Raw genomic sequence first — 25,407 nt, forward strand, 5'->3', positions numbered from 1 at the left:
CTGTTGTATCTTAATCCCGTTGGGCATGCCCTCTGTTTCTCGCCAGCGTTGAATAGCCTAATTCTTATCCCTATACCACGCATCTCTGACGAACTTTTCTTGTTGGTATAGGGCTGTTTCCTCGATCAACGCCTGTTTGGCTTCGTGAGCGACCCGCATATCTTCTAACGTATTAGCGGTCTGGAACTGCTTGTCTTTTGACTTCAACGTCATTTTGACTTTGTAACGTGAAGCGCGTTGAAGGCGTTTTTGCTTATTCGTCTGCTCTTGGGCAACGCGTTGCTGTAGGATGATCGCCTCGTTGGCAACGGCTTGTAAATCCGAGATAGCATCAACGGTATCTGAACTAAAGTGGTGCGCCTTGGCCGCCATACGGCTTGCCGCATATTTGGCCCGTGAAAATCGTTCAGCGGTAGGAAGGGAGTCCGGATATCGCGGTGTATTCGCTGCCGTGGCGTGGCCACGCAGTTTGGCGAGCACTTTGGTGCCGTCGACAGGAAACAAGCCTGTATCTTGGAAACCGCTTATTACGTGGCCAGTTGTGAAAGCCGTTTGCCAGCAGCGCTAAGTTAAGGGAAGATATATCAGTTTACCGCTAAATTAACCTGTAGATCGAAAACGACTTACTCGAATCGCAGCAACGAAATCTGAGCGGGTGAACACCGGAATACCGGTGTTTATATGCTCATGCAGGACCGCCTGCAACTCGTTTTTCAGGTGAGTGAACACGGATACGTCCATGGGCTGCATATAATGCGTTGAATGAGGCGGTAAAATAACGATCTCGATATCAAATCTGAGGCAATAATCAAGTATCTCCATGCCAAAGTGGCCGGTAAAGCCGTCGAGAAAAAGCCACCTCCAAATACGTGTTTTGGCCCGCTGTGAATTTGGATCGATTTTGGCCGCAGTGCGGTTCACAAAGTCGAATCTGACGTCAAAGTCATGACCAAACCACTCTTTCAACGTGGGAGATCCGATCGATTGCACGGCAGCAACTTCTGGCCACGAATACCGGTTGAACTGCTGTATCCAGGTGAGCTGGATATCTCCGTTGGAAAACCCCGTTTCTGACCGCGTAAAAACGATACCCTCAGGCAGATCCAGATCAAGCCAATCGCTCGTTGGCCACTTTGTGAAGATACAGAAGGGCGGTAGCGACTGCCCAACAGCGTTGCCACCGCCTATCAACGTACAACTCTCACGGTTAGCCGGATCCGCGGTGCGTGGCTTTTCATGCCTCTTTTTCGTCACGACCAATACCGGTATCCGGCCATCTCTCACACCGATTCTAGTACCACATTCGTCAGCGTTCCAGGCCGCTGAAGCCGTGATCCCAAGCTCTACCGCATGAGCCGCCGTGCGGCGATACCAGGCCTCCACAAGATCGATCTGTTGCTCCCAACTAAGGCGAGTAATCTCGACGGGTTGTTGTTTGGTAAGTCGCAGTTCCGGGTGTTTTTTACGCCAACGGCCGTACCAGTTCATTTGAATTGGACCACAGGGCGGTATACGTGACTGACGCATCAGATTGGCCGCAGATATTACGTGTTGTGAGTCGGGATATGCACCAAGTTTATCAAGCTGCATGATATACGCAACGAGAGCTTGATCTTCAGCATCAGTCAACAATGAAGGCCGCCCGCTGCGCTTTATCGATATCTTAGGACTGCCATTGATCAGGAGATTACGAGCATGCCGCTGAGTACTCGAATACGGGTAACCGTTCCTTTTACAGAACGATCGTAGCGATTCTGGCTTGGATCTGCCCTCCCGCGCGGTATCCGCCCTACTGCGGTGAGTTTCGACATATTGGGCATACATGCGGGCTCCTAAGATAGCTTGAGATTCTGGGGACGTCATGATATAGGTATATTTGCGGTAAGTGCAATTGTGTTGTTATGGAACGGGATTACACTCGGCATAAGTTAAATTGTTAACGATTTTCTAGGTAAAAAACTGATGCGGGGTGGCCCACGGTTTTTTCGAAAATCAAGGTTTTGTAACCCCCTCTTTGAGGGGGCCCACAACGAACAGCCCCCAAGTAGTTCAGTGGAATGACTGAATGAGTAAAAAAAAGCTCAAATGTAAGATTGTTAACAAAGTGCAATGCATTCCTTTTATGTTATGTTATTTCTCTTCATAGATGACCCGTAGCCCTTGATATTTTACTATATGACACTTGGTACGAGCTCTTTTTACAGGGTATCCCTATCCACTTAACCATGTTCAAATGGCTTTTACTATGCGCATAAAATTTACATTTCCAATTCGGTATTGTGGGTAGTTGTTTTAATTCGGACATACCGGACAGTCAGTATAACATTGAAATAAAAGAATTAGTTCGAGAGTGGCAGCGCGACTACGCTCTACACAATAATAGTGTTTCGTTTTATAACTCGTTTGTGTTTAACCCCGCCAATTACCACAAGAGACCGCGCTTGCAGGATCGAGGGGATAATGGAAAGACTAAGAGCATTGTGTGCACAATACTGATTTAAACGTCTGTATTGGTAAATCGCGAGAATCAAAAACGTGTCTAAATGCACTGCACCCGACCTCATCGCTAGATTGTGACTCAATCTTTGATCAAAATCATAGGCACCAGCTCTTCCTTTCATTTTCGTTTTAGTCCTTTTTGCTAGTGGTCAAATAACAGAGCTGCACCACTAGTTTCACCCTTGCACAAACAAGACCAAGTCGAAATACAGCTTCCTGCAATCCGAACCATAATTAACCAGTTCGACAGGCACAAATATCGGCGTTTTCTTTTTCAGAAATGGTTTTCATGCTTTCTTCTGAGATGTACCTGGTATGCATTGTGATTCTAAATCCGTGTAGTGCAATAACCAGATCTAATTCGCGACGTACTAGTCATGCCGGTGATCTTTTTTCTTTCTTTCTTTTTTTTTAAAAAAAATAGAAAATGTCGACTGTGCTTCTGGCTTGACTGCATTGGTGTGGGATTTGAGCTCTGATTTGGCGACATTGAAAACATCAGCGCCCTAATCACGAACTGCCATGTTTGCAATCCGAGGAGATGCAGAACTGCCAGGTTTATAGCGCGATCGGAAATAGTGGCTATCCGGCCGCTGTTGCTTCGATAGCGAGAAAGAAAATAACGCGAAAAACGTCGTTGACGAAGTTTGGGTGTTGTCTGGCCTCCTCGGTGTGCAGTCTGTTTCTTCTTGCTGCTTGATCTCTTACATGCAAATACCCATGTTTGCACTTTGCAAACCAAACTATCGACGGATTTAGACCATTACAATCCACATCGGCGCCCGTAATAAGCATCGGCACTTTGACCGACTATAGCCGCGGGGCCGAATTCCAAAAAAGAAGTTCCGACATGAACAGCTCGGGCGGGGACGAATTCCTGGCCCTCTTTCCCAACGCCGTCGTATCAATGGGCCTTTTTATAGACTCGACTGTTTCATATTTATCGATAAGTACTGAATACGCAGATGCACCGTAATTATAGTCCTACCTTACTCGACATTGAATAACGACCAGTTAAGAGCTGTGGGGATTGATAACATGACTCTCGTATAATAGTTAGCTCCACTGCTAACAGAATGGGAGAAGATGTTCTCACAAAAGCCACTTTAGTTAATTGTGAGCAAAATCTACAAGCAAAACGTACTAGAACTAGATGTTTATTTCCATGTTCTTGCCTTGGTCCGTGACTTGTTTCTTCCCGCTCCAACGCCTCAACCAGCGGATACATACCTACCTACTTGCCGTACCGCAACGATCAACTCGCGAGCTATTGACTCATCTGCGTCCTAGCGATAGGATTTGCCAAGGCCTCAACGTATACAACATGAAGAAATATATATATAAAAAAAAGCACCAGTTTTCCCTCTGTCGAACCGTTCTCTTTATTTTCCTAGGATATACGCATTAGTTACAAGTCGATTCTCTAGCCTTTAAATATTCCCGACCGTTGATCCTATCTTCCCTAGCCCCTGTCCCTGTGTAACTTTATTAGACCCCCCAGAAATACTGTCCAATGCGGCGAATCAAACTTGGATCACCTAATTTGAAAGTCACAGCCCCTTTCAACACTACAATAATAACCATTTGAACACCTGATCGTCAAATGGTCTCAGAGTTTGTATTTGGGTTCGAGTTATTATCCTCTTCCCCCTTGGCCTTTTAGCGTGCAACTCGGACAAAGCACTCAATTCTTGAGACGGATCTAAGTTTTACCTTTAATGAATTTATTCCTAGCACTGTTGCAATCTGGAACTAGCTTCAATTCTTGGCACATCTTTCTTCTAGCCAAAAAAAGTATAAAGACGTAGTTATAATTCCTCTCTTATCACTTTTCTTCATCCAATCCACACAACACAATCTACATCATTCTTTTAACAGTTTCTCTCGCTTAAGAAATATCAAGATACGGTCTTTTCCTGTTTATAACTACTTTCAACTCTTAAGAAATCATGAAGGCTTACGGTATCTTTATCTTTGCTTTGTCCCTTGCTGTGGGCGTAACCGCTCAAGGTACATTCCCAAATCCCAAACTCAAGCAACTCAAGTTGGCCAATACACCGTGCTAACCTTGAATTTCTTCTTTCATTCTAGGGGCCACAAACGAGGTCGCCGCTGAGGTGACCGCGCGAGATGTTCAAATGCCCTACCTTGGTAAGAGGACACTCTTCCGCAAAAAAATGATACGAGACAATTGCGGAATACTGACCTCGGAATAATGAATTCAGACAAGAGGACAGTGAAGCTCCTCCGCAGAAAGAGCTCGAGCAGCAAGGGTAGCAGCAGCTCCAGAAAGAAGAATGACAGCGGTTCCACAAGCAAAGTTGGGAATTTTTGCACTAGCGGGCTCAGCATTGGAACCTGCAGATTTGACGGCTCGTGCGATGCAACTGATAGCCACGACCTCAATGCCTCCTGCTTTTAATAGCATTTGAAGGAACATTCTGGGGGTTTAGAGATTAGGTTGCTGGAGAGGTGGATTCTGCACGGACGTGCGAATGAGGCGAGCTTGGGGGGGAGTGGGGTGGCATTTTGGCCTATTTGTTGGTTGATATTTTAATAAACAAAAGACCGCTGCTGGTCAAAGGTTGCCCAGTAATCCCTGCTTATTCTCGAGTTGTTCCAATGACGCAGCTTACAATGGGTTACGTCTAGCCTCGAAATCCTATGCTTTTTGAACCCAAAAGCCCCCCCGCCAGCGGCCGTACACGAACCTATCCGCTGCAACTGAATTCGTAGCCGGCAGGACCGACGCACTCGCCGAGAGATCGAGAAGTGTCGGCGCCGGGAACCTTTTTTGAATCAAGCCACCGGTCCGAGTCAGCAGGCGGCTGTGCAACGCACCCTTTCTTTTTGTAACAAAAAGTCATAAAACGCTGGGATGCATGACTCACTTTGTGCACTACAGAGTAGGGATCCCAGTCCTTGTTCACATGTGGTGCGTATTCGAGAGTGTTGACCACGCTGCCGATCAGCTGCGAGCCAAGGATCGTTGACAAAAAGGCATATGTCATGTCAATGCCTGTGAAAAGCAAGTTTTGACGGGTCATGATTTGTTAGCGCCGGTTATGATTGAAGCACTTCAGAGGTTTCTTTCTCTCTTTTTTTTCCTCTGGTTCGATTTGTACTTTTAGAAATAATCGCAGCTGGAGGAGAATGCTTACCGGCAGAAACACCAGAACTGGACCAAACATTCCCATCGACAACCCACCTCGCCGTAGGTACCCAGGTCACGTTGTTACCAAACTCGGTCGGGAAGGACCAGGCTGCCTTGTTGGTCGTGGCTTTGCGGCCGTCCAAAAGGCCAGCCTTGGCCAAAAATGCGGACCCGGTGCACACGCTCAGGAGGTACTTGAGGCTCGGGTAGCGCTCGCGGGCAAAGTCCTCGATCGCCGTGTCGTTGATCGCACTCAGATATCGCGAACCGCCGCCGCCAGGGATTAGGAGGATGTCTAGAGGCGGAGCGTCGGCAAAGGAGTGCGTCGCCATGAAGCTCGGGGCTTGGATCGGGAGCTGCGTGTCCGGCGAACGGGCCCAGACAGGGCCGGCCTCTTTCCAGATGAAAGAGATGGTCATGTTGACGCTGGCGGAAAGCTGGATAAGGGAGTGACAAAAGGCGTTTGTTAGCTGAGAGGAAGCTGTTTGGGCCAGCGCAGGGACAAGAACCCACCAGCAGCATGATGTCAGAAGGCCCAATGACGTCCAAAGGTTGGAAGCCCGGATAGAGCACCTGCAATCGCAAGCGGTAGGTTAGTTACTGTATTGGAAACTTGCTGGGGTGCAGGTGTTGACTTACGATGCCAATGTCAAGACTTGGGCCAAACTCGGAAGGGGGCGGCGACTGGGCTAAAACTGCCATGTTGGATAGCCCAAGCATGTAAAGCGTCGTAGCCTTCATGATAGATGCGTTCGTTGAAATGTAGGGGAGGTGCTGGACAGGTTTTGCAAGTCAAAGGAAGACTTTCGAGAGAAACAACAAAGAATGATTGAAGTACAAGGCAGAAGCCATGCTCAGAAACAAGCGACTGTATTTCGTTTATTCACTTCATCGCATTCAGTATATATATACATATATCCCCAAGCCAAGACTTTCCAGGGGTTTATTCCAAACCCAGCAAGCGCGGGGCATTTGTTCTGCCGTGCCGCACATTACAAATGGATGATCGGGGAAACGATTTGCTGCCAAGCAATATTTTACGAGCGGTGTCGGCTGATTGTTGAGAGACTCCAAAAAGACATATGCCAGTGAGCGAGTTTGCGCTATATGCCAGTGAGCGAGTTTTGCGCGATTAAACCCGGCAAATGCGAGTTGATTTCCCCATGTAAAATTAAGGCAGATGTACCAAAACTTCCTGCTTTGTGCAAGCGCAAAAGGGATCCAAAGCTTAGTTCGTGGTTGCCTGGGTAGCAAAAGCAGATTTTCACGACAGTGTCTTCGAATCAGATCAAATTTTGGAGGCAAGGATAGTAGCTGTACAGGAGGATGATTGCGGCCGAGCTGTCTCCCAATCACGCTGGTCATATTGAAACTCCCTGCATCTCATTGCATAACGTTGCGTACCCCCTGTTCGGCACCCCCCCTGTTCGGCACCCTGAAAATCTAACAACGAAATGCCTACTTTTATAAACTGATTTAAATATAAAATTATCAACGGACAAAAATACAATCGTTTTCACGCTTCTCCGGTTCATTAACCTCTTCTTCATCAGCTAAAGGTTCCAAATTTTCTATATCATTTTCCTGCAATCCAATAATGTTCTGTTTGTTAACCAAAAGCTCGTTTGGATCCGGAACCACCCTCCTCCTTTTAACCGGCCGTATTGCCTCCAGTTGTGCTTCCAATAAGCTGATTTTTTGCTGGGCGCTAGCCAAAAGGGTATCTTTGGCTTCGAAGCTTTTTTGGACTTTTGCAAATAAAAGACGTGAAGTAGCGTTGGTTTTGTTGGATTGGGAAAGTTTTTGCAGTTGAAGTCGGATATCTCGGGTCGTTTTAGGGGTTTTCCAAATAAGTAAAGACGGGTCGTTAATTTTTTGGGCTGGGCTTTCCGGTGTTTTATCCCTTTGCAAACCGTTGTTTTTATCTTTTATAACGTTGGCGTTGCTATTTTCTAACAAAAAAGGGCTTAAAAGTGGTTTAACCAAGTTTACCGGCCATAACCCCGTTGTACGCCAACCAGATTGAATGGTTTTTGCTATAAATGCTTTTAATCTGGCTTTTCGATAACAAAGTAGGAAATTTCGTTTTCCAATAACTGTTAAACAGCAAAATTGGCTAACAAATCCAAGTTGACGTCGATAAGCTTCTTTTAACGGCCCAAAAACCGATAGATCCAATGGTTGAAGAACGTGTGACGAATGAGGGGGTAAATATAGGAGTTGAATATTATTTTGCAAGCAAAGAAGCATAAATTCGTCCGTTATATGTGATCCATGGCCATCCAAAACTAATAACCGCTTTTCAGGGGTTAAAGGTTGGGTATACGGAATAAACACCTTTTTTAACCATTCGATAGCCGTTTGGTTATTTGTCCACCCGTTTTCGGTTGCATGAAATTGCCAATTATCGAAAGGGCTTAAATCCGTGGGAAACCATTGTTGTTGTACGTTTTTTCCCTTAAATATAACGAGGGGAGGGAGGGCAACGCCCGTAGCCGATATACATTCGATTATAGTCGTCCAACCACGCGTTCCGGGCTCTTTTCGTTGCAACGGCCGGATCCCGTTAAGCCCTAATACTAGGCCATTAGATCCTTTGCCTTCCATTATACCGGTTTCGTCCATATTCCAACGGTTTTCCGGTTTAATAGCGTTAATAACCGGGTTCGTAATATAAAGCCACCAAGATTTAATTACCTCCGTAGTAGCGCCATTAACCCGGGCGTTATCTATTCGACGGGGCCTTTGGGTTTTAAGGATTGGATAACGAGCCAAAAAACGAGTTATCCAACGTTTTCCAAGGCCTTTTGTCTCTCCGGCGGCTTGAAGAATTCGTTCGGCAAAAAAGCGTAATTCTTGATGCGTTGGCGGAAGCCCTAAAGCTGTTTGGGTAAGTACCCAATCAGCCAAATGCTTTTCCTGTTCCGTGGAAAGCCTTTGAAAAGGGCTTTGTGCTTTTTTATAAGGTTGAGAACCTTTAAGTCGACTTTGAAGTGTAGACCTAGGTATTCCCCATTTTCGGGAGGTTTTTGCAATTGGATTGCCATTATTGACGTCGTTAATTGCAGATATAAGCTGTTTTTCAGTATATTGCTTCATTGGAAAATGGAGAATTAAAATCAGAAAAAAGTAAATCCAAAAGTGACAGATTCATCGAGATATTTATAATAGAAGTTGGAGGATAAAAATAAAAGTGTTGTTATTTTTGGGTGCCGAACAGGGGGGGTGCCGAACAGGGGGTACGCAACGTTATGGCTCATTACTCTGGATTCTTGTCAGTCAGTTAGATAGGTTGGTGAGCGATGGTTGAACAATTGTGTGCTCATGTATACAGTCGGTCGAACATGGATCCCAGACGCAGCATGATTAGACGTGGTTCGTGGCCTTGCAATTCAACTTCATCAGCCTACCATTAGAGTTGAATCCTGCTCATAAAGGCTCAATACCACGTCGGCAAAAAGATGGACCAGGCTGTTAAAAAGGACCCAAGTGCAATGGGTTTGCCGCCGCTAGCGAACAGCACCCCTTCCCCCATTGGTCCTGAGGTCCTCCTCTCCAGCGCCTCTTCCCCATGTCTCTACATATCTCCAATGTGAATACCGCCTTCCTGGTTGATCAATCCTGTTTAGGGAATGCAGCGCGAAGACCACTTACAATCGGCGGTGTTATGGGCCCGTAGCAGACCCAGCGTCACTCTCCTCCACCACCTTCGCCACCTGGTCTCAACCCACTGGGCAGGACTGCCCGAGCCGTGTTACATATCAGGGCTTCTGGTGGCTAAGAGATGATTTCTTTGCTGGAGTTTGGGAAGCAGATCGCAGAAGCGATTGTTCTACCAAGATTCCCCCACGGGCTCGTATCGACAGATGGGCTCACATCTACAGCCAAAGCAGCTATATCTCCGCGTACATCTATGAATGAAGTATAAAGCAGGAGTGATGTGGTTGAGAGTGCTCCCCTGCATCGGCCGGGTGAGACTTTGCTAATTCAACGCCGCAAAAGTATTGGAAGAGCTGCCGAAAATCTAATCAGTCGGAGAATATTCTTGAATACCGGCATACGGCGGTCATATCTTGGCAAGCTCGGATCCTGCGGCACAGCACAGCCCACCCGCAACAGCAAGCTTCACCCATGGTCTGCGGTACAAGGCGAGTCTTAGTAACCACGTGACTGGCCGAACAACATTCCCCGAATCGGAACATACAAGGCGGGAAAATGTGGCGAGAAGCAACACGGCGGTTGACCAAAGTGGAAGCCAAGGGATGACCCGTCCCCCGCCACCAGTCAGACGCCACGGGATTCCAGCCGATGCACGGCGATTTCCCCTTCCTGGTTGGTGTACCACAAACACTGAATGCGCCTTGGCTTGAGGGGAGCGGAAATGCTGACACGAGAAAACACGAGTTTGTGATGCATTGGCACATATTATCCCCTCGTATCCTTTCGGGGCATTGAAACATTAAAAGGCGTTTAGATGTTCGGCCAGCCGTCACTACCTCATTTGGGACTCGTTAAGTCCGCCAAATTGTCTAGTAAACGTCATTCAGAGGAGATGTCGTGCTGACCCGACAGACAGTAAGATATGAACTGCTATAGATTCTAGCGTTTTCCCCGCTATCTGCAAGGCACGAATTAGTTGACGCTTGTCGCTTGTTCACTGCCGCCAAACAAGCATTTCACACTGGTGCTTTTGCAAGCTAGTCAAACTCGATCAATTGCTTGTCTAGGTACCGTCTCATACCTACATATAGATACACATCCTATCTACCACCCGAACCCGCCTACGCAATCTCGCAAGCATGCTCATATCAACACATCTCGTCGTCTTTGCCAGGTACGCATGATGCCAAGCCCCTTTGAATGGCACCACCCCCAAAACTCAGTTCATCCCAACATTGATCGTCTCAGATCTCCGCCGCAAAAACTCCACCTCTTGTATCGCACAAGCTCTATAGAGGCCCCACAAAAGAACTAATTCATACTCACGCTCCCCACCCTCCCGACACAACAGCACCGCCGCCCTGGCGACGGCCCAAAACACACGAGGCGACGGCGGCAGCAGCAACGTCCAGCTCACGACGGTCACGCCGCCGACCGCCTCGGTCACCGTCACGCCGCCCATCCAGACGGGCTGCCCGACCGCCACGACGACGGGCGTCCGGTGCTCGACCTGCATCGTCCCGGCCTGCCTGCACATCTCGACCATCACCCAGTCGTGCGGCTGCCCGACGCCCGTGCCGACCCAGACCCTCGACTGGCCTTGCGAGGGCGGCTGCGGCGGCCTGTCATGCGCCACATCGTACGTCGTGGCGCAGCTGGCATTGGGCTGCCCTTCCAGCGGCTCGACCTCGTTCGTTCAGCCCCCGACTCAGCCCCCGCCGTCCGGGGGGCTGCCGACGACCACATCGGATGGTCAGGTGGCTACCAGCAGTGGTTTGGCTCCGGGACCGACTGCGGCTGCGGGAAGGATCATGCCCTTCAAGTTTTGGATGTGATATGGGACGAGGAAGGGAGGGAAGGTATTGACGGGGAAGTTAATATGTTCAGCTGCTGTCAAATCCTTGAGCCGTCAACTTGCGTGGCTCGGTATCGAGGCTGGAGGCGTATGATCAAAGTGTCAGAACATGTTTACTATGTAATCAAATAAATTAATAAGAGTCCCGACAGAGTTCAGATGCAGCCCTATGTGGTAAGCGTATTCGTTACCCCCCCTGTCCAGACTACTCTACATGTCGCAACCCGCTTGTCAGGGCAAATGTCAAATTTCTGTCGTACTTGAACCGATCAGGAACAGTTTCCCGAATTGGTCAGGGGTAGCAAAATTACAGATGAAAAAATTTCTTTCATGACCTTTCGAATTCACCCTGCACATCAGAGAATGGTCGCGACCCGGTGGGGGGTGTGCTCGCTTCGAGAGTCACGAGTCGTAAAATGTGTACGTGCTGCGTCGTAGGGCAAAAGTACAGCACAAACTAAAAACAGCCATCTAGAATTTCGAGGACGAGGAGAACAAAAACAGAAAGGGAACGACTCCTTCCGGTTCTCTAATACCCTCATGCATGATAATGCGGGTAAGGATGCATCGACAAGGCAAAAGACGAAAAAGAAGCATAGGAAACCGCAACTCCGACCTGGGCCCCGCACTCCTTGTTACTCGGTAATTTACCTGACGAATGCAACTCGTTTCAGCGTCCTACTTTTGGCAGACAGGCGCGGGTTGGGCTGTCTTTGCCGCCCAAAGAAAACCCGCCCACCTGCCACGGGGAACCCTCCCCATCCCTGGAAGGATGCGAGGCGCAGCCGAGTCAACGTGTTTTGGTGGTGTTAGATGGTGCAAGGAATAATTCTCCGAAGCGGTAGTGCTTAGCCCTTTTTTTGGTATTCCACACCGCGGGCGATGGGGCCATTTACCATTGATCGAACAAAGGCTTGTATAAAGGGGATGGAGGATCTACCCGGGGCCCAGACTTGGTCGTGTTTGGTCCGTCCTTCAACGGGACTGGATTCTTGGTTGCTAGTGGAAGCGAGTCTGCCAACTCTCCCCCTCAAAGGTCACTCATTTCATTGTCACTCATTGAAATTCAGGCCTCGACGGTCAAGAAAAGTAGCGACCATGAAGATCTTTGCCAGAGTCATTGTCCCCGCGCTGGCGAGGTAAGTTTTTTCAATCTTTTGTCTGTTGCTGAGCTGTCGCTCGAGTCAATAGGAACTTGATCGTTGACTTTTGAATAATAGCACTGCGTGCATCGTGGAGGGAAAGGCAACCAGCAAGAGAACCGAGAGCCCGGCTGGACCCCCGGCACAAATGCCCCCGATGATGGGCGAGGCAGGACCGGCACCGCCCGTGAGCGGGCCACTCCAGGCGGTCCCCGCTGCCAAGAGCTCATCCCAATATGGCAGCTCCGCCAAGGAGGCTGCCCCGATGCCGCCACCCATGATGCCAGCTGCTCACTCTTCAAGCTCAAGCTCGAGCTCAAGCTCGGAATGCTGCGGTGCCAGCTCAAGCGGCGGCGCAAAGGCCATGCCGGGAGAAAGCACAAAGCCGGCGCCCAGCAGCCAAAACGCTGCGGCACCACACATGATGCCGCCAGCGCCCATGATGCCACCACCGATGATGCCACCGCCGATGATGCCGGCTCACGCTTCAGGCATGAGCTCCAGCCCGAGCGCAGGGTGCTGTGGTTCCAGCGGCAGCAAGCCTGCTGCTGAGGCCCCAATGGCCGGATCAAGCAAGATGCCAAATTCATCAGAGTCTTCGCCTCCCAAGATGGGCAGCGAGGGTTCGAGCTACAAATCGCCCCCGATGGAAGCATCACCTCCCAAGATGGGCAGCGAGGGCTCGATGGGCAGCCGCAAGTCACCCCCGATGGAAGCATCACCTCCCAAGATGGGCAGCGAGGGCTCAATGAGCAGCCGCAAGTCACCCCCGATGGAATCTTCACCTCCTCCCAAAATGGGTGGCGAGGCAGCCATGCCATCCAAACCCGAAATGGGGTCAAAGGGCGGGTCGGAAGGGTCCAAATGCTGCGGAGGCGGCGCCAAGATGCCATCCGGAGAGTCGCCCAAGGGCATGGGCGGTGGAGGCATGGCCGCTGCTCCTGCCGCAGGGGGCCAGGCCGCAAATGGCGGCGAGACGGTCGTCATCGTCATCGGCAACCACGGCGGCGGTGCCGCGGCCCCCCCGCCCGTCGCTGCCCAGCCGAGCACCAACTCGACCGCGGGCACCAAGACACCACCTGCGTCGGGCAGCGGCGTCAGCCTCCTCCCGCCCCCGTCGTCCGGGTCCAGCAAAAAAAACGGCACCGCAGAGATGAGCGGCGGCAAGAAGAAGGGCAAGATGATGGGCAACAAGGGCAAGAACAACGGCACGGAAATGATGAAGCCCGGCAAGATGAGGGGCGGCAAGGGCATGAACAACGGCACGGCGATTCTCAAGCCTCCTCCAAAGTCTGGCGGCAGCAGCAACGGCACCACGGGCGCCAGGCCGCCCTCTGGTGGCGGTTCATCGGGTGGCGGCCTCACCGGCGCGTCTCCCGTGACCTCCAACTCGACAAGGGGCCCGGGGGGTGGGGGTCTTCCGACGGCCAGCTCTGCGGATGGCAGGCTTCATCCGTTTGGTTTTGCATATGAAACCACGTCGTACGTGGTGGCTCTGGTTTCGGCGGTAGCATTGGCGAGTTGTCTGTAGGCTGGAGCCTGCAGGGCACAAAAACTCCACTTCGATCACGCTGAGCGTGAAACTTGCACCTTACTTATTTTTAGTATCGATACCCATAATGGGGGAAATTTTCTGAATGTGGCAACGATATTCTCTTGTATTTTTAGATTCACTGTCTAGTCTGGTGGAATTGGATCAATCAGTGTTCGGAATAGAGTGCCAAGAGTCCGTCCTCAAAGCGATTGCTGCTAGACTAGGATACTAAAAGTTCTGACACAGGGTTAGGGTCGCTCCCCCTGGTCATGATTCATTAGGGCGGCGCTTGCGACGGACGGTGGATCCGATCCTTTGTTTTCCGCGTGCACCTGTCAAAGTCGTCATCCGCTCTTTTGCCCCTGTTTTTGTTCACCCAAGTCGGTTCATCGCATGACGGAGTTGTGCAGTACTTGAAGGAAGGAAAACACCGAACCACTTGCTACTAGGTTTTTGACAAACATTCAAGTCTTTTTTTTTTTCTTTTGACAAGAACAAAATGCATCTATACCAACGTTTTTCATTTAGGCTTTCCACGAGTTTTCCAAAATCGCCTCCCGGGGCCTCGATCCGCTCCACCCGTTTCGGATTCCCCCGACAACGAGTCGTTCGAGCCGCATCCACAGTAAGCCGCGTGTTATCCCCGCACCAGGAGACCGCGAATCGAGGAACAAGAGAACAAGAGACAAAAGTCGAGAACGGGTGAATGGTAAGCTTGTTTGCATCATCAACCTCGGCCGCCCATCAATGCGTCCCTGCACACCGCAATTTTGTCACATTTCACAGGCGTGCATGTCTGTCTGCCTCTTTGCTTGCTGATCCCTCCCGCCGGCTGGCGACGTGCAGCAAATCGCGGCTGCATGACACACAAATTTGGCCGCCCTTTCGGCTCCGCAATCGTCCCGGAAGTTTATGGAGCTTTTCCTTACTACGTAGTTCGCCCTCGGTGGCCGTCAAGTGGGGAGCAAAAAATAGCCACCGCAAACGATAACCACCTCTAAAACAACAACAAACAAGGAAATGCACTGGGGTTCATCAAGGTGATTAAAAGGTTCTGGATAAAAGTTGAGAGCTAAAATCTATCAAATATTTCCAACAACGAATTAGTTACTCGATGTTGGAAACGGAGAGTTGAAGGCAGGTTTTCGTACTTTTGGTGTAGTCCTCCAAATTTGGCGGTCCCTGTTTTGCAACCCACTTGCCGTGTTCATTCACCAAAGGGGGTTTTCTGCCTTAGATCGATGCATGTCTTGCCTCGATCGACGCCGAAACCGGTACCTTCCTACGTACTAAGGTAGTAACCTATTGGTTCCACCGGCAACCAGTACCCCGCTCTGCCGCCTAGGTTTTGGTTGGTTTCACTCTTCTCTGCAGTTGTCCTCTCACATGGTAGGTGTATACTGAGAGCAGACGGTCGGTCGGGCCAGCCCTAGAGCAGCGGCAGATGCGCATCCTCTAAAATCCGCCTGGATACATAGAGTTGGGTCACAGGCATCAAGGGTAGAATGGATAAACGAATTCCCTGTGTTAGTTGAGACGGATACTTATTACTCGTTTTCCCGTTGAAGATCCAACAGTTCTACCCCAGGTCTAGGCATGTGGGCGGTAAATAGGTAATTTATGGAGTAATCCAGACTCTCGGCTCGGTCGTTCGGGGTTGCATTGAAGGGAAGCTCGTCGAGTCATCCCGGTCTCCATGCCCGACCATTCAATCCATCGTCAAAAAAAAATCTTTTCCATGTTTTCTATCTATCTTTCTTGTTGATCACTCTCGGGAGTTGTCCTCAGGTGTGGATTTTGCGTCACCCGTTCTCCTTTTGACGATAAATACAGAACGTCTCGGTTATGCTTCTAAAAACACTGAACCTGATGGTTTGATTCCCCATCTTGTCAGAGTACGAATTACACCTTGATCCTGAATTGATCGTCCAACCAGAGCAGGGAACTGGGTGCAACGGAAACAGCGCAGCATCTCGTTATTTCCGACCCGAGTGTCTTGGCGCCCATCACGACAGAATCAACAAAAAAAAGCCCCGAGACGTCATTCCACGGGACCTGTAGAGGACAGCGCAGGGCTAATCTCCGCCCGCTGGACAGACTGCAGCTATCCATCGGGGATAGTCAGGTCCAGCATCTCAGGGTCTGGGGGCCGGTACTTATTTTTTTGGGCGGTCCATCTGGATGTCGACATCGTTTCAACCGGACAAATCTACCATTTTTTATTTGCATCATTTAATCAGGCCCTTGGTGAGCAATGACAGCCCCGGAAGACGCGCCAGCGCAGATCGATGCGCAAATCAGGGTCAGAAGTCCCGCGGTGCGCGAGGCATCATCTAGTGAGACTGGCTCCGTGTCAGATACGGTCAAGGCAATGGACCCTTGCCATGCACCGGATGCATCCATAAAAAGAACAACCAGTTCGGCCTCGCAGCACCCCATCCCTGCAGCGGAGCCACCAAGAGCCGTCGTTGGCGAGGCCGTCGGTGCTGACGCAACAGACGAAGAGGCGGCCGTGACACCACCCAAAGACCATGAGAAATCCACGCCTCCAGAGGCCGGCCGCACCAAGCTGGAGACCACAGTCATCGTGGTCTCGCTGGCCACGGCGCTGTTCCTGGCGGCGCTGGACATTTCCATCGTGACGGTTGCGGTGCCGGCCATCGCGTCGGACTTTCGCTCCACCGTCGGCTACACGTGGATCGGGTCCGCGTACCTCCTCGCAAACGCCGCCATGGCCCCGATATGGGGCAAGATCTCGGACATCTGGGGCCGCAAGCAGATCCTCCTGCTGGCCGCCTGCGTGTTTTGGGTCGGCAGCCTCCTGTGCGCCCTCAGCGTCAGCATGGCGATGCTCATCGCCAGCCGCGCGGTCCAGGGCATGGGCGGCGGTGGCATCATCATCATGGTCAACGTCTGCATCAGCGACCTTTTCAGCATCCGCAAGCGCGGCGTCTACTTTGGCGTCATGGGTCTCGTCTGGGCGGTGGCCGGCGCCGTGGGTCCCGTGGTCGGGGGTCTCTTCACGACAAAGGTCTCGTGGCGCTGGTGCTTCTACATCAACCTCCCCATAGCGGGGGTCGGCATCATCATCCTCTTCTTCGTCCTCAAGCTGCACAACCCGCGCACCCCGATGCGACAGGGCCTCGCCGCCGTGGACTGGCTCGGCTCCTTGACCATCATCGCCGGCACCGTCATGGTGCTCATGGGCCTGACCCTTGGGGGCGTCACCGCGCCCTGGGCCTCACCCACGGTCTTGTGTCTGCTGATCATCGGCGCCGCCATGGTGGCCGTCTTCGTCTTGGTCGAGCTCCGCGTCGCGCCGTATCCCGTCGTGCCCATGCACCTCTTCAAGGTCCGCTCCAACGTCGCCTCGCTGTCCGTCGCCTTTGCGCACGGCTTCACCACCATGTCGGGCTTCTACTACCTCCCCTTGTACTTCCAAGCCGTGCTGGGGGCCGACGCGCTCATGTCGGGCGTCTACATCCTGCCGTACGCGGTCGTCCTGTCCCTCGTGTCCGTCGCCGCCGGCTGGTACATCAAAAAGACGGGCAAGTACCTGCCGCCCATCATCTTTGGCTTCGTGTTCCTGACCCTGGGCATGGGCCTCCTCACCGACCTGGGCGGCCCGTCCCCGAGCGGTCCCAACTGGGCCAAGCTGATGATCTACACCATCATCACCGGCATCGGCGTCGGGCCCAACTTTCAGTCCCCGCTCATCGCGCTGCAGACCACGGTGGCCCAGCGCGACATGGCCAGCGCCACCGCCACGTACCAGTTTGTGCGCCAGATGAGCACCTCCATCTCCGTCGTGGTCGGCGGCGTCATTTTCCAAAACTCCATGGACGGCCAGCACGCGCGTCTGCTCGAGCGCCTCGGACCCGACATCGCGGCGCTTCTCACGGGCCAGGACGCCGCCGCGAGCGTCGAGGCCGTGGCTGCCATCCCCGGCGAGGAGGGCCTGATCGCGCGGGATGCGTTTTGGATCAGCCTCAGGACCATGTACATCGTGTACACGGTTGCCGCGGGGGTTGGCTTGGTCTTGTGCTTCTTCATCGGCACCAGGAAGCTGAGCACCGAGCACGAGGAGCACAAGACTGGGCTGAAGACGCTGGCCAGGGTCAGGTCCAAGGTGACGGGTGAGAAGCAGGAGGCTGATTGAGGGCATGATGCAGGGCGTGAGACGGCGAAACAGTAGCCGTATACATGGAGACTTGTGAAGAAGTAAACATTTATATAATTGCCTTTGTATTATAATAGACTGGCCTGGCAAGCAACTGCTTCGTGTTATAAAGTAGATTGGCCAGCTTGACCACAGGTTCTCACTATATGCCAGATGATCCACGTTGACTTGTCTACTCTCGCTTATTTGGCTTGCCACTCAACAAGCGTCATTGAGCCTCTACCGTATGTGGACCAGTCATCAAACGTATGTTCCGGGTCTTGGAATATCCCGATCTTAACCTAATGATATTGTACTATTAATGTTGTGACGTGAGAGGTAAACTTTTTGATGGCAATTCTTTGAGCGCCAGCGGTTATTGAAGCCAGTCTATAACCATGTCAATGGTATATACACGCTGTCAGTCTAAGCTATTTACTGTGCATGTAAGAAGATCTTGTCGCAGTGATAACCACTCGTTTCAAGGCTTTGAGCGTTGCTACAAGACCCTTCATAACCGATACTACCAGGGGGCTAGAACCACCTGTAGATGTATCGATATAAATCATCACACAACCAATATTGGTGGCAGCGTGAACTAGATTGCACATGAATTTAACAGCTACCTTGGTCCAGACATCTTTCGTCGTCATCAGTCTAGCCCCCCACCGTAGGGATTAAGTCTGCGGCACAGTTTTGACGAGAAAAGCATGTTGATGTCGAATTCCCTGCAACAAGGGCAGATTTCTTTGAAATTCGTTGATACCTTTGGGCGCAAACGTGCAATATGCACAGCTGCACAGCGAAGCACTGCACGCGGCCACGGACTCCTTGCATGCAGGCTTTAACTATCGCATCCTCCGTGTCCTGGCACATGATGAGAGAAACCTTGAGGCTCCACCAACACAATGCGCGATTCGTGTCACGCATCCAGTGGGTTTATGATTACACACAAAGTCGTGTGGAAACAACAAGGGTCGTGGCGCAAAGGTAGCGCGTCCGCCTCCTACTTCCTGATCAATTCGAGCAGCAAAGAATGGCAGCGGAAGGCTGCAGGTTCGAGTCCTGCCGTCCTTGGTTAGCATTAGCTTTTGTTTCCGTCTGATATCTGCTCTAAATTTTTGGTTTCTTGCTCAACTCTCAGTGGATGTTCGCGTTTGCTTGTGCGCCTTGTGCATTCTTTCTAGTGCTGTTACACGTGCCCCTGCCTGGGTAGGTGCCGAACCAATTTTACTTTGGTGGTTGCTTGCTAGTCTAGTCTACTTGTAACTAATCCGGATGAACAAAAGCAATGTTGACATTCCGGCTCAAAGCCGGTGATATTTGAGGCAGAAGAAGGTCACATTTGAAAGACTAGGTCTAGCAAATATATTCCCTATTATCCACCTGTGCCTCAGTGCTCGTCTTTTGACGGAAATCTCTTGCAAATTTTTGCTCACTTCCCACTGTAGCATCCCTGCTCATCCCACGAAAGAACCACGCCCTGATCACGTGATGACCTCCACATCCAACATCTACTGATCCAGTCCTTGCCAACACCAAAAAAAGGTAGCAAAAAGCAATGACCGAGAGCAATGATCACCAATCATATCATGGTCCAGGCTCTGGCCGCGGATTGAACGCGGGACCTCTCGCAAGAATGCTCAGGTGTTTGAACCCTAAGCGAGAATCATACCACTAGACCACCAGAGCTGATGATTTGATGGATGTGACGGGGCTCTTTGTGGTTTATAATGGGCCCAGTGACCAATTTGCATCGTGAGCTTGGCGCTCCGCTGCGACATGCCTGTTGGGTGACAGGGACTTGTATTCTCTGTTGGGTCTCGATGGTACGGCTCCAAGAAGGGTTTTACGGGTCTGTCCACAACTCCACGCCGATTTTCACATGTTTCCGTTTTTTTGCCAAGAGCAGCTCAGAGATATGCAGTGAGGTCTGCCTTGGCTTCTTGGCCAAGCGGGTCGTTTCTGCGCACTATTTTTAATAAGTCATATATCACACGTATGTTGTATCTACTCTAGACTTGTATAAACACTACAGCCTACAGGTCCCTGGCTTTCACTCTTTCTCTCCGGGATGATGCCGGTGTGGGAGCAAAATTCAACCCGAGGACTGCAAACATACCGACATGATTCAAGATGCAGATTGTCCCCCAATTGCAGCACTTGCTTGTGCACCTAGTAACCGCCGCTCAAACCCGTCTCCTCTTTTTCTCCACCGTCAAAGTCCCCGGAAATGCCACAGCATAGACCCCATGCCCTGACAGCTCGCACAGAGGCGCTGACCTTGGTGGCTTGCAAGGAACGGGCGGCGGGCTGCGCATCGCATCCGGTCCCGTTCGCAGCGCGGTGTGCACATCCAGATCCGGTCTCCGGCGTCGAGTGCGGGTCGATCGGCCAGCCGATGCACTCCTTCTCCACCCGTGTCCTCCGCGTGGCTTGCGTCCGCCGCAGCTAGACGACAGCCCACGGCGCTAGCACGCCAGAATGGCCAGGCCGCCCAGGACCCGGCGCAGAGCGTGTGGGTGTCGGTCCAGGCACTCGGTCGCAAAGGTCGAAGCGGTCGCAGTTGGTGCAGCAGGCCCGCACGTTCTTGGAGTTTGTGCACGTCAGGCCGGAGCCGCATGCAAAGGGGCGGACTTTGCGGTGAGGTGTCAGCTGGAGAGGGGGAACGTTCGAACAAGTCTTACATTGTGCATCGGTGCGGTAGCCGCAGGCCTCGGATCCGGTGCTGTGTCTCTTTTTCAGCTGCCTAGGGTCGATTATGGGTGCGGGTGTCGGATGGGGTGGTGTAGATGGTTGAGTAGTTGAGTATTGCGCGCCGCTGATGGAGGTTGTGTGCTGGTTGGCATTGGGTGGCGGCCTGCATCTGCAGTTGTCGCCCAGGATATCAATTCCAAACATGATATTCCCTTGCCATTCATCTTGCAAGATCACAAGTAGAAAGACAAAACTGACAGTCATGGGTTTGTGGTGTGTTAATGAGGGCACCATGGCTGATGTTAATGCCTTCAGTGCCAGCTTTCTGATAACATTGGAAAGTGGCGTAGTGATCTGTGACGGCCAGACTGCAGTCTCTGGCCTTGCTTCATTTGAACTCGATTGGTGCGTGCGGCAAGTCATACAGGGGACTTTCAGCGGATTGGTTCGGGGATACAAGACCGCATCCTCAGCACCATGTTGTTTCATTCTGCAAGTTGAGAGAGTACATGTGCCACCCGCGTCGATGCATAGCAGTGGCACGTCAAGTGAGTGGTTTGTTTGGAATGGCGTCCGTGATTCATCATTGCTGCCCGGACATGTGTTTTTCTAGAGCTTCTTGGAATGATTCCAGGCATGCGCCAATGGATTCACAGCGTGGAAGGATACAAGCAGGCTCAGTGTGTGCTGACGTCTGTTTCCATCACCACACACATGTTTCTCACATGGCTTCCACCACTTGGGCAACGATTGCGGCCCAGCACGCCAAGTCTTGCTGCGGCCCGAGACCACTGATCGGTGCCGACGACGAAATTGTGTAACCATGTTGGCGACTTGGATGTAGCTCCATCCGTCAACGTTTCGGTCAAGAACGTCGTCTCTAGGGCCACGCTCAGGTCTGAAAGTTTCGTTGTTATTTGTGCCAATATGGGCTAAAGTCTCTTTCCCCAACCTTTTCAGTTCAAGCATCTTTTCAACTCAAGTGACAGTGGCCAAGAACAACGCAGTAAGACTTCTACGGCCGTTGCACACTCACTGGCGGGGCCTGTGGGATCGAATTGAGTTTCATGCGGGATTGAGGCAACGTTGCCAAGCTGATCCTTCCAGTCACTCACTCATTTCATGTACACCACCCGGGACTTGGCCCAGGTTAGCTATATAGCGTAGGTAGGGAGTCTGCGGGGTTAGGTGATGCGTGTCTCATAATCTATGTTGCTTTTGACTAAACAGAACATAATGCTTTGTGAAAGCAAAGATCTTTTGTTAAAAAATCCATCCCCCGAAACATGACCCAAATCCTGAATCTGATCAAGTCCCATATATCTCGGCCGACTGTTGATTAAATGTTCATTACTACAGTGCTGTGCGCCTGTTTCTCGAGGTAAAGAGTCAGTTCTGGGAAAGCAGACAAGACTGAATGGTGATGACGCCGCTTCGGCTTTCTTCGTACCTTGCATTCCAGTATTACGGCGCCAAACGACTCGACATCCCTTCATAGGTAGGTAATTTGCCGCCATCAACCGGCAGAGCAGGTGCAGCCCTTCCTCAGCTCCAGGTCCATGTGTGGGTACGGCACGCAGAGGTAGCCGCGTTTTGAGCAGTCCTGGCCGTCAGCTCCGCAATTGGTCTCGGAGCATGGGCCGGTGTAGGGAGCATCCTGCGCGGCCGCCAAAGAGACGGTGGCAAGGAGTGCGAGGAGGCGCGAGATGAGCATCTTTTTTTGGTGGTGGGCTTTGGTCCGAAGAGTTGATAAAATTCGATCCAAGTTTTGGAAGAAAAAGTCGCTTTTGCAGGCTGGTCTGAGAACCAGCAATTAACGAGAGGGCGATGGGATGTAGTCGGCTCACGAAGCTTTTTGTACTTTTCTCCATGTTCCCTCCGAACACACCGGGCGGCAGCTGACGAACCACGTCCATCCCTGCAGCACAAGCAAACACAAAAGCACAGCCATCGAAATAGAAGACGGATCGACAAGATCAACCGAGTTCTGCATTCCACAACAAAGGCCCCATTCGGACATGATTGACGGGGGACTGATGGAAAAAGCACCGCCGCCAAGGCCCAGGTGTAACAGCTGCCAAGAATCCAAGACGGTCTAATATGGGGGAACGCTGCACAGATAACTTGGCGGGTTGGTGTTGCAATGCTTGTGTACGATTGCCGAGATCTCGTGTCCACCGCAATTGTATTCTTTCTATGAGGATGAGCATGTGCAAAATAATTACCGTTATAGTGAGTCCAACCAAAGGTTCCTGGGATGCAAGTCAGCTCCTGGCATTCAAGATGCGGTCGCGGCCCGTCGTAACATGTCAGGTTCCCAACTCTTGCATACATATTAATTTAAGTACTAAGTGCTCGGACCTATTCTAGGCATTCGTCATCGGAGAATTGATTCGTGCGCCACACAGCCACATCCGTCAGACTGTCGCTGCCCGAGCAAGCCGAGGGTACACCGCCCGTGGAGAGTTTAGTCTCTCTTGGCCGGTTTAAATACGCAAACAGCTTCCGAGAGCCATCCCTTCGCAGTTCATGACCAGCTCAGATGTAACCAAAAACAGCCAAGACGCCGAGTAAAAGGCCGGTTGAAACACCGATCCTCCCCGCCGCGCCCGAATTGGCAGGCGTCTCGCTTGGACTTGCAGCGGCAGTGGTGGAGGCGGTCGAGGCGGCCGCCGCAGCGGCAGAGGTGCTCGAGTTGTAGGCGCCGACGCACGACTCGTACGCACTGAGGCTGCTCGTGAGCCACTCGTCGTACAGGCTCCGGTATACCCCGGTGCACCCGGCAGGCGTGGTGAAGTAGTTGTTGGCGCTCAGGGTGGAAAACATGCCGTCCGCCCAGCTGTACTGGAGCGACTGCACGTCTTCGGGCACCACGGCGGTCGCGTCGGCGACGTGGCTGCCGCACTCATCCGTCACCGAACGGTACCGCTCCGAGTAATAGGAGACCAGAGCGCTGGGTTGGGGAACGAGCGAGGACCAGATCGCCTCGCGGGCGGAGAAGGATGAAGCGCAGGCGGTTATCAAGGAGCTTGCATCCTCTGCGGTCGGGGTAGGTTGCTGGCGTGCGGTCAAGTGGGCCGGCTCGGTAGCTGTTGGTAGTGCCATCTTGGCTGCTGATGCCACGGCGGGCAGCGCTGCAAGAATTGTGTTGAATTTCATGGTGGGCAGCTATCTTGTTGATACATCTACAGTAGAAACCCCACAAAGCAAGCAAAGCATCACCATCGAGCTGCTTCCGTCAAGAGGTAGTTATAGATGATGACGGGACCCACGTCAGGCTTGATGAGGAAAGGCTGCTGACATTTATTGGCTGATTTCTCCTACCATGGGAGTCATATGCAAGCCAAGAGAATTTGGCGAGATTGGATTCGCCTACTATAAGCTACAAGACCCTCATTCACCAAAGAAATGGCTGTTGCCTAATGAGGATAACTCACAATTTATCCAGGTTGTAATTGGATAGAAATGTCTAGTCTTCCCTGGCACTGACCCCACCGGAGGAGTCCCGAAAGAGGAAGCGGCCCGCCGCTTTATCGAATGGCTGGACATGGTATCACCTGACGATATCGTGGTATATACGGATGGTTCGGAAAAACACGAAAACAACTGCGTCCAAATAGGGTACGGATGGGCCGCTTTTAGGGCGGGCCTGGAATTTGCCGCAGGCTCCGCATCTATTACGCCGGAAAGCCACGTTTTCGACGCCGAGGCGATTGGCGCCCTAAAAGGGCTACAGGCGGCAGCCAAGGCCCAGCCAGGCGCCCGGATCTGGATTTATGTGGACAGCACCTCGGTTATTTGGGGTCTTAGAGGCGACGCGCCGCGTTCGTCCCAATGGGCCTTTCTGGAGTTCCATGACCTTGTCGATCTACTCCGAAAACAAGGTACCGAGGTTCGGGTCCGTTGGTGCCCTGGGCACCAGGGAATCCCGGGAAACGACCGGGCTGACGAGCTGGCCAAGGCCGGCTCCGCCGGACCGCCGGACCCAGACCCGAGGGCTCAGCAAACCACGTATAGCGGTGCCGGCACGGTCCTCAGAGCCATTCTTTCGAATATAGAGAAGGACTGGTGGCGTAAAGAACTCTGTGAACGGTCCCCCGCATATAGGGAATGGAAATTCCAATACACACCGAGAAAGGAGCCCGAGGAACTGCGTTTGCCAAGACCCCTACTGGGCCATTATTTGGCCATGAGGACCGGCCACGGCGATTTCAAAGCCTACCATGACCGTTTCAACCACCAGGATGCAAACACCTCGTGTGCCTGGTGCTGGAAGCGGACCTCCCCTGAACACCCGGTGCACTGCCGCTTTTCGCGGGCGGTGTGGAGAAACTGGCCGTGGCCTGACAACGACCGGCCGGTCGGGCCGCCAGACCGCGCCCAACGCCGCAAATTCTTCCAGACAAGCCTCGGGCAACCGACAAGCTTTCAGGCGTTTTCGATAGCCACCAACTACTTCAGCGCCCGCCCCAGAGCGGCCCGCCAGCGCCCCGCGCGCCACGAACGCACTTTACGCCTAGGGACACCGATCGTAAACGACTCGAACTCTGACGAGGAATAGACTTACTGCCTTTTCACCCACACTTCACGGCACAAGCCGTCAGACGAACCCTCCGTGCACCTTAGGCACGGGGTCGCGTCAGTGAACTAACCCCCTAAGCAGGACCGGGCCCGAACCCGGTCAGGCACGATCCGCCTCTGCCCTCC

The 25,407-nt window shown here is 51.9% G+C and overlaps 8 protein-coding genes and 2 non-coding genes across 10 annotated transcripts; 6 read left to right on the top strand and 4 right to left on the bottom strand.

Annotated features, from left to right (window-relative positions):
* Positions 1 to 4,448: 4,448 nt before the first annotated feature.
* Positions 4,449 to 4,921, top strand: MGG_15401 (uncharacterized protein; the record flags this gene model as incomplete). Its single annotated transcript, XM_003713319.1, has 3 exons — positions 4,449 to 4,509; positions 4,591 to 4,650; positions 4,725 to 4,921. 3 exons carry the CDS (start codon positions 4,449 to 4,451, stop codon positions 4,919 to 4,921), a joined length of 318 nt encoding a protein of 105 aa, XP_003713367.1.
* Positions 4,922 to 5,210: 289 nt separating this feature from the next.
* MGG_10466 (uncharacterized protein) lies at positions 5,211 to 6,394 on the bottom strand (the record flags this gene model as incomplete). Its single annotated transcript, XM_003713320.1, has 5 exons — positions 5,211 to 5,288; positions 5,391 to 5,518; positions 5,661 to 6,090; positions 6,167 to 6,226; positions 6,293 to 6,394. The coding sequence occupies 5 exons, from the start codon at positions 6,392 to 6,394 to the stop codon at positions 5,211 to 5,213; spliced, it is 798 nt and encodes a 265-aa protein (XP_003713368.1).
* Positions 6,395 to 8,997: 2,603 nt separating this feature from the next.
* Positions 8,998 to 9,574, top strand: MGG_15519 (uncharacterized protein; the record flags this gene model as incomplete). The annotated part of the gene is made up of 2 exons (XM_003713321.1): positions 8,998 to 9,028; positions 9,333 to 9,574. The coding sequence occupies 2 exons, from the start codon at positions 8,998 to 9,000 to the stop codon at positions 9,572 to 9,574; spliced, it is 273 nt and encodes a 90-aa protein (XP_003713369.1).
* A 747-nt stretch (positions 9,575 to 10,321) lies between these two features.
* MGG_10467 (uncharacterized protein) lies at positions 10,322 to 11,148 on the top strand (the record flags this gene model as incomplete). The annotated part of the gene is made up of 2 exons (XM_003713322.1): positions 10,322 to 10,487; positions 10,665 to 11,148. The coding sequence occupies exons 1-2, from the start codon at positions 10,453 to 10,455 to the stop codon at positions 11,146 to 11,148; spliced, it is 519 nt and encodes a 172-aa protein (XP_003713370.1). The 5' UTR covers positions 10,322 to 10,452.
* A 1,118-nt stretch (positions 11,149 to 12,266) lies between these two features.
* MGG_10468 (uncharacterized protein) lies at positions 12,267 to 13,841 on the top strand (the record flags this gene model as incomplete). The annotated part of the gene is made up of 2 exons (XM_003713323.1): positions 12,267 to 12,307; positions 12,389 to 13,841. The coding sequence occupies 2 exons, from the start codon at positions 12,267 to 12,269 to the stop codon at positions 13,839 to 13,841; spliced, it is 1,494 nt and encodes a 497-aa protein (XP_003713371.1).
* Positions 13,842 to 15,575: 1,734 nt separating this feature from the next.
* Positions 15,576 to 18,230, top strand: MGG_10469 (uncharacterized protein). Its single transcript, XM_003713324.1, has one exon. The coding sequence runs from the start codon at positions 16,099 to 16,101 to the stop codon at positions 18,001 to 18,003; it is 1,905 nt and encodes a 634-aa protein (XP_003713372.1). The 5' UTR covers positions 15,576 to 16,098; the 3' UTR covers positions 18,004 to 18,230.
* A 746-nt stretch (positions 18,231 to 18,976) lies between these two features.
* On the top strand, positions 18,977 to 19,080 carry MGG_20006. Its single transcript has one exon. It is a non-coding gene; the product is annotated as a tRNA-Arg (tRNA).
* A 523-nt stretch (positions 19,081 to 19,603) lies between these two features.
* MGG_20007 lies at positions 19,604 to 19,695 on the bottom strand. The gene has a single exon. It is a non-coding gene; the product is annotated as a tRNA-Pro (tRNA).
* A 483-nt stretch (positions 19,696 to 20,178) lies between these two features.
* Positions 20,179 to 22,687, bottom strand: MGG_15520 (uncharacterized protein; the record flags this gene model as incomplete). Its single annotated transcript, XM_003713325.1, has 5 exons — positions 22,222 to 22,687; positions 21,816 to 21,854; positions 21,415 to 21,598; positions 20,590 to 21,190; positions 20,179 to 20,454 (listed from the first exon to the last, which is right to left on the bottom strand). Exons 1-5 carry the CDS (start codon positions 22,412 to 22,414, stop codon positions 20,179 to 20,181), a joined length of 1,293 nt encoding a protein of 430 aa, XP_003713373.1. The 5' UTR covers positions 22,415 to 22,687.
* Positions 22,688 to 22,795: 108 nt separating this feature from the next.
* On the bottom strand, positions 22,796 to 23,943 carry MGG_10471 (uncharacterized protein). The gene has a single exon (XM_003713326.1). It carries the CDS (start codon positions 23,857 to 23,859, stop codon positions 23,239 to 23,241), a length of 621 nt encoding a protein of 206 aa, XP_003713374.1. The 5' UTR covers positions 23,860 to 23,943; the 3' UTR covers positions 22,796 to 23,238.
* Positions 23,944 to 25,407: the final 1,464 nt, after the last annotated feature.

The sequence above is a fragment of the Pyricularia oryzae genome, chromosome 2, assembly GCF_000002495.2.
Source record: "Pyricularia oryzae 70-15 chromosome 2, whole genome shotgun sequence".
Classification (NCBI taxonomy): Eukaryota; Fungi; Ascomycota; class Sordariomycetes; order Magnaporthales; family Pyriculariaceae; genus Pyricularia; species Pyricularia oryzae.